Source organism: Salmo salar, chromosome 26, assembly GCF_965601325.2.
Source record: "Salmo salar chromosome 26, fSalSal1, whole genome shotgun sequence".
Lineage (NCBI taxonomy): Eukaryota > Metazoa > Chordata > Actinopteri > Salmoniformes > Salmonidae > Salmo > Salmo salar.
The window spans coordinates 21,852,832-21,860,858 of NC_138316.1; the positions used below are offsets into that span (position 1 = coordinate 21,852,832).

The 8,027-nt window shown below is 44.6% G+C and overlaps 1 protein-coding gene across 2 annotated transcripts in view; it reads left to right on the forward strand.

The window, feature by feature from the left end:
* The window catches only part of LOC106587394 (furin-1), a 94,941-nt gene extending 89,737 nt beyond the window's left edge, over positions 1 to 5,204 (forward strand). For both annotated transcript variants that reach the window (XM_014175750.3, XM_014175751.3), the window contains exon 16: positions 1,153 to 5,204. In XM_014175750.3, coding sequence (XP_014031225.2) covers positions 1,153 to 1,766 — 614 coding nt within the window. In that variant the 3' untranslated portion in view covers positions 1,767 to 5,204. The remainder of the gene's footprint in view (positions 1 to 1,152) is intronic.
* Positions 5,205 to 8,027: the final 2,823 nt, after the last annotated feature.

The window sequence follows — 8,027 nt, forward strand, 5'->3', positions numbered from 1 at the left end:
TTTTCATTCAGAACCTAAAATGAACGTCACTTCAATGTCTGGAAAATCCTTAATTAATGGGACTATTCTAGTTTTGTGGGGGTATAGGAGGAGGGCGGGAATTTTTGGGGTCTCATCTAGAGCAGCAGAACGGCCAGGACCGGGCCTGGCTGTGATCAACACATTCAGCCAGTTAGCAGATGACAACTCTTATTAGTGCAGCCAGACCAGCCCTGTGGACATACTGTGTCATTTATGTTGGAATTTCGTCCCTACTGCTCCCTCCTCCCCCTTTTGCCTCTGTCATCAACCCCTTCTCCCTCAACACTCTGTCACTACTCCCACCCTCTTCCTCTCTCTCCCTTCCTCTCCTTCCTCTGTCCTCTTTTCCTGCTGTCCCCTTTCAATTGATCCTTCCTCTCTCTCCACCCACTTCAACTCTTTCAACAGGGAGAGAATGACAACTGATTATGAACCGAGTAATTAGATTGAGGTAATGGTCTGTCTGACTGTGTAGGCTGGGGGGAATGGGCTGGGGGGTGGAACCTCAGTAGCTGTGTGTGTGAGATTAGCTTTCCAAATCATTGGGGGAGATAAGGAGTTACAGGGTGCTGCTACAGAAACTACTGCGGTGATAACACACTAATGCCACTGCCAAACTGTCCACGTGGATATGCAGACTTAGTACAGATAAATGCTTCAGAGCTTATTAGAAAGTCCATATATCTGCGATATTATTTCCAACTGGGTTGGCAAAGCAAGGCTCAGGGCATAGATATGCTACAGTGCATTTCTCCTCAGATAGATGAGGGATTTACACACGCTGCATTTGTCTCAGCACACAATCTGCACAGCTCATCAACACATTCACACTCCAAACAGTTTGCGGCAGGAAACTGTTCATTCTAGCAGAAGCTACATGAACATTATGCAGCTTAAGTTGAGGGAACTTTCACAGGCTCATGATTTTAATGCCCCAGAATGAGGCGATGCGTAATGTGCTGCATGATTGTCATGGCAGACTATTCAAATACAGTTCACATATTTGAAGGTTTGTGTGAATTAAATCAATTTATTAGCGGTGATTGTGCACGAACCATGTTAAATGAAGAATTTGGACACCAGCAGTACTAAAACGTGTCTCTGTTTCTCCTCTTGTCTCCCTGTATGCAGAGTGCAATGGTGGCTACTACCTCTTCCAGCAGGGCTGTGTGAGGGACTGTCCAGCCGGCTACACCGCAGGCTCCCAGCTCCTCAATTACACCATGGGGAACTCTGTGGATCCAGCCTCGGTCCCCTCCTGCCTGCCCTGCCAACCCCCCTGCCTGACCTGCAGCGGCCTCAGCCCCAGCGCCTGCCTCTCCTGCCCCCCTCACAGCCACCTGGACCCTGTGTCCAGCACCTGCCTGCACCTCAACCAGATCCAGAGGGAGTCCCCTGGCAACTTCATGGTGGGCCAGGGCAACGCCGGTCCCCGCCCAGAGCTCAGCTCCCGCCTGCCCGTCACCATCGCCGTGCTCAGCTGCATGATCATCATGGCCACCTTCGCTGGGGTGTTCGTTCTACTGCAGCTGAGATCTGGAGTCCTGGCCAAACTGCCCTCACTGGAGGAGGCCGGCTCAGGCCTGAGGGGGGGCTTCGGCCTGGGGGGCAGCAGCAGAATGGTGTTGTACCGCGGTATCCCTACAGTGTGGGGCGACGAAGGGGTGAACACTGACTCCGACAACGATGAGTTTGACGTACACAATGAGAAGACTGCCTTTATCAAAACACAAAGTGCTCTTTAACCCCCTCCTGTCTTCGTATTCCTGCTTTCTACAGCCTTCCCCCAATCACTCTGAGTCGTCTAATTCTGGGCTCCCTGTCCTCCTCATGGTCCCCTCTGGTTTCTCTTTCCCTGTTTCGCTCCCTCGTTCTTCCTCTCATCGGGTTTCATCCTCCAGGTTTAGTGTTCCACTCTGTAGTGGGTGACCTGATGGGAGACTGGAGTCACGCGGAACAGGGATGGCCTGGGCGTGCTCAGCGCTCGCTTCACACTCGGGTGCTTTTCTATTAAACTGTCTCTCTGTGTCCTTTCGCCCTCAATCACCATCAGACAGAGTGTTTTCTGAACACAGACCATTTCCCGGACGGCTCCAGGGTTTCCCTGTCACAATAAACAAACCATTATTGTTTGCTCTCTTTTTTTTTTTCTTTCTCCAGTTCCAGTGCAGTAGCCGGATGAGATTGTAAATAGGGGGTACACAGCTGTGTGTGTGTGTGTGTGTGTGTGTGCTGAGTAGACAGCGAGATCGGGGTAGGGTCAGATTCTGAGAAGCCACAGCTTGAGTCCTCATAGTCCCAGTGTTTTGGTGAATCAGCCCCAGACTCTCCCAGAGCTACTGAGTGTGTCCATGCTGCAGTATGAGACTGTATCTCTCAGCTCTGGCTGGATACAAGGCTATGAGTCATGAGACTAGCAACACTCACTCTACCCCCAGCATGGAATTCAGGAGGCGTTCTGCTTATTCCGAGCGGTTTAGGAATGCTGGATTCATGTGATTCTGAGGGTTATATAAAGTCCCCTGACCTCCGCCCATCTCTGTTCTCCAGATCCCCAAAGATAGGTCAGCAGTTCACCCAGCTACGCCTCCACACTTTACTGGGCCTCAGAATTTACACCAAAATAATATTGCCTCTATGATTGAAACCCCATTCCCCCCCCAAAAAGTACCTATGAATAATTAAATTGGCTTTCCACTTAAGTCTTATAATTGCTCAGCTACTGAGGGTGAAAGTGGTAGTGAGATGTATTGTGGATGGGGCTCAGTACTGTAGAAGTGACTTTTTAACACAACGGTTCCTGTGGGCTTCTCTGAGCAGCTATACAGGTAGTGAGAGGAGTGTGTGATAGAGAGAAGGGTTTTACGCACTGCAGAGGAGAGAGAAGAACAAAGTCTGGCCATGATTACCAGACGAGGCACTCCACTCTCCCTACTCTGCTGCTCTTTTTAATGCTGTTCATCACACACACTTAGCACTATGTTGGTCTTACACACACCCTACCTCATTTCAGTAAGGTATATGTGTGTCTGAGTGTGTGCTGGCCAAGCGTGTGAGCAGGTGTCCAGTTGAGCAAAAGGAAGGAATGAGCACATTAGGAATACTAAGGATGTGGTTGTGTTTGTAGGCTGAGTTATGATACTGGTTGGCCTGTGTAGTTTCCCTGTCTGCTGTTCTTTAAAGAACTGCCTATGTTAAAGAATTGAGGTTGGCTATAATAAGAAAACTTTTTTTAACATCTTTTATCTGTCATTGAGACTTATCACAGCTTCTTTCCACTCGCCCTCCAGTCGTCATCAGGGATGTCGATGCAAACTAGAGATAATCTGTTTCATATACTTGCCAATGAATTATATCCTGAACGACACTACAGCTCAGATGTGTTCCAAAGGAGGTTTTTTTTTCTACTCATACTGTATCTTTATTGAAAAACTTTTAAGTGAATTTTTGGCTGCATATCTTCCTTGTACAATCTGTACCTCATTAATTCATCCATTGGACAAATATTGGATCCATCCATCTTTTTTTTTCTATTTTTATGTTGAAGTTATTTTTCATTTCCAGCAGATAATAGGGGGCTTCACTGAGAGGGGTTGTCACAGTGACAACGTGCATAAAAGATTGATGCAGCTGCTCATCCCGTCCTCTCACTCAGATCACACAGCAACGGCAGCAGAGTATATGTGTTCCATAGCAATGATGAAGGATTATATAGGTCAAAGGGGAAAGCTTTTCAGAGAAGGATATTTCTTTTGAACCGTAGGAGTTTTCCTTACACTGATTTACACTTCTACAGTAAAAATAAGACTGAAATGTCTTTATCTACAGTGCCAGGGCTGTAGGGCTGCAGTCTCTCTCCTTTTTTCTCTCTCTCCTCCCCTACTCTGTCTTGGCACAACTTAAATGTAATTTAATATATCCTTATTTATGCCCTCTGAATATATAGTTTTCAGGATAGTTTTTTAAGGGGGGGGGGGGGGGGGTGATTCCTGTGCTTTAAATCTTATGTAATTAAAAACATTGCTGAGGAAGACAGTCTTCCATACACAGAATGGGGAGTTGCTATCCTCTGAGTGCAAAGTAATGACGGCCAACTTTGTGCAAAATATGTAATTACTACAACGCTGGAATAGTGTGCCGGCTGATGTAAGGTGCTGTCATTGATAATGTGTTCCCTTAAAATTAAGTAACTGATAAATCCTAAGAGATTTTTCTTCCTACCAGAATTATAGTTGAGCAATCATATAGCAATCATTTTAATGCCCCCCCCCCCCCCCCGTTTACATTGTTTCCTCTAAATTGGTCACTTCTGAATGTGGAAATCTATATTACATTTTAACAGTATGTCTAAGGAAAAAGACAGCTGCTGGGAAGGAGGTTGCACCCCTTGCAGTGCAGCCTCAATACTACAGCTGACTGCAGCAGAGATTCTGGCTTTACCAAAGACAGGGCAATTTAGAGTTGTGTTCAGTACAGTTCTGCTCCATATTGCTGAGCCTGAGTTGGGGAGATGATGCAATCTGAGGTTTTCTATATGCATTGATTCATAGATCAGATTAATGTCTTTTTTTAATCTCTTTCTGTTTTTTAATGCAGCGAGACCTTTCCCTCTCCACCCCCTGCTTGGTGACAGTGGTGGAGCAGAGACATTCTGTATGCTGAGATACAGTGTTGGATATGGAGGGAGCAGATTGAGAATGTATCTTATCCCCATACACTAAAGGGCTGAATGAGGCGGTGTGTGTGTGTGTGTGTGTGTGTGTGTGTGTGTGTGTGTGTGTGTGTGTGTGTGTGTGTGTGTGTGTGTGTGTGTGTGTGTGTGTGTGTGTGTGTGTGTGTGTGTGTGTGTGTGATAACTACAGAAGAAACACACTCATGGGGGTTAAACAGAGCTCTGGACATATGGCCCATCCAGCTCTGTCCACCTCTCCACACCTCTCCTTATGAAGTCTTTGGCCTGGGGCTACATATAGTACCTTACAGAAACAGTGACCTATGAATAATGTAAAAGAATAACTACCTTAGATGGGACATAACTCTAAAATAAGGCCTATTTTTGTACTATATATATATGGTGCAGTGTAATGTTCTTGTAATTTAAAGATTTTTTTTGCTCTTGTTAAATTTGTCCTTTTTATTTAATTGATAGATTCTACGAAAAATAAAGATCTATGCAAACTTCAGGATTTGTCATGTGCTTTCTATGTGATTGATGGAAATCTGTATTACAAAAATCAAAATTATGATTGATACTGTACCTGTATGACAAGAATCAATATTTTATGTCCAGCTAGATTCAATTGAGCAGAATACTTTATTTCACCAGAGTGCTGTGCTCCAAGAGAACACAATGGCAGTTCAAATATAGAGTCAAAGGATAGCCCTAGTGGAGTTGGACAATTGTGGTACATGAAAAGAAAAGTATAACCTGTTTCTTACAATAGCAGTACTGTGTATCGCACCAGAAGAGCTACAGTATGTGGCCTCCACCCAGGGTTGGGTAGGTTATTTTCTTAATGTAATCTGTTAGTTACTAGTTGTCCAAAATTGCTGCATTCGCCATAGGCCTATTTTTTAGTTTTTTGTTGATGACACTATCTTGTTAACTTGCAGCTGTTTAAGTATATCAAACGTGTGCGAGTTTGAGCATGTGTCCATTTTTCTTATCAGCATTCGATTGAGCACCACTCATGGTCTTCTTAAATTAAACTAGTTTTTGATACTATGGAGCACACTACCACGGGGGAGTGTAGAAGGGAGGAACTCCTCAAATTTGTATTCCATAGGCTGGGATCGGCACTATTCAGCTGTTGTAAGAGCGCATCGTATAGGCTAATGGCTGTCCACTGGGGCATATTCATTGCGCTAATTCTGTCGTAAAACGTTTTTTAAATGGAACGAAACGGGTAGGGATTTACTTGAATTTCCCGAGGTAAAGACAGATTCAGGTTGGATATTCGCTGGTAGTTTTCCTTAACGTCCACCATCAGCAGTTAGGGGCCGTCAACATAGTGACAAATCACATTTTTCAAATTTCAATAGCTCTAACCATTACTCCTAAAACTTTCAAAATTGGTTCTAGCTAACCCAATGGCATACACACATTGCACGCACTTTTTTTTGTCGGTTTACATCTCACACTATTTTAAATGTATTTATTTTAATTTTAATAGCTACTTGGTCATGTGACCTACTGACTTCAAACAAAGTTCAGAATGTACACTCAGTGGGCCTACACAGTGCACAACCTTTAGTTTGTCCCCAAACAATTTTATTTGCTGGTTTTATTAAGCATTAAACATTCAAATAGCTCTTTGTTGACTGTTGCTGGGTGCTATCGTCCTCCATCAGCACCGGCCTGTACCCTACCTGCCCTAAGCTGTCTCCTGGCCCTTTACACTAAGTCTGAATGTGGCCTGCGAGGTGACCTAAGCTGGGACATGCTTAAACCACCTGACCAAGTCCTAAAGCAATGGGACTCCATAAATCTTTCTCAGATCATCACCAATCCCATAAGGTATGACTCCAAACACCCAGAAAAGGCTAATCTCCTCGACGTTATCCTCACAAATAATCCTGATAGGTATTAGTCTGGGGTTTTCTGTAATGACCTTAGTGATCACTGTTTTACAGCCTGTGTTCGTAATGGCTGCTCAGTGAAATTACCTGTCTTGATTTGTCATAGATGCTTGCTAAAAAACTTTCATGAGCAAGCCTTCCTTCATGAACTGGCCTCTGTTAAATGGTATAGAATCAGCTTGATTCCCTCTGTTGAAGACGCTTGGACCTTCTTTTTTGATATTTTCTGTGGTATTGTTAACAAACACGCACCCATAAAGAAAATGAGCATTAAAAACAGGTTCAGCCCCTGGTTCAAACGTGATCTTGCAGAGTTACTCCACCTCAAGAATAGCATTTGGCGAAAGGCTCGGCACATGCATACTCAGGCTGACTGGCTATTGTTCAGGCAAATGAGAAATAAGTGCACTCAGGCTATCCGGAAGGCCAAAGTTTACTTTAAGGAGCAGTTCTCTCTCTGTGGGTCTAATGTCAAGAAGTTCTGGAAAACAGTTAAAGACCTGGAGAATAAACCCTCCTCCTCACAGCTGCCCATGTCCCTTAATGTTGATGATGTGGTTGTTACTGACAAGAAGCACATGGCTGAGCTCTTTAATCACCACTTCATTAAGACAGGATTGCTATTTGACTCAGCTATGCATCCTTGCCTGTCCAACATTTCCCAATCTCTCACCCCTTCTAATGCGACTATCCCTGATGCGTCTCCCTCTTTTTCCCCTGCCCTGCTACAAAGTTTCTCCCTGCAGGCAGTCACTGAGTCCGAGGTGCTAAAGGAATTCCTTAAACTTGACTCCAATAAACCATCTGGGTCAGATGGTTTAGAGCCTTCTATAAGGTTGCTTCCCCTATAATCACAAAGCCAATCTCTGACCCTTTTAACCTGTCTCTCCTTTCTGAGGAGGTTCCCATTGCTTGGAAGGCAGCCACAGTTCGTGGGGGAGATCAGGGGGAGATCAAGCTGATCCTAACTGTAAGGCCTATTTCTATTTTGCCCAGTTTATCATAAGTGTTGGAATAACTTGTCAATAATCAACTGACTGGCTTTCTTGATGTCTATAGTATTCTCTCGGGTATGCAATCTGGTTTCCGCTTAGGTTATGGATGTGTCACTGCAACCTTAAAGGTCCTCAATGATGTCACCATTGCCCTTGATTCTAAGCAATATTGTGCTGCTATTTTTATTGACTTAGCCAAAGCTTTTGATACGGTAGACCATTCTTCTGCGCCGGCTAAGGAGTATTGGTATCTCTGAGGGGTCTTTGGCTGGTTTGATAACTACCTCTCTCAAAGACTGCAGTGTATAAAGTCAGAAAATCTGCTGTCTCAGCCACTGCCTGTCACCAAGGGAGTACCCCAAGGCTCAATCCTAGGCCCCGCGCTCTTCTCAATTTACATCAATAACATAGCTCAGGCAGTAGGAAGCTCTC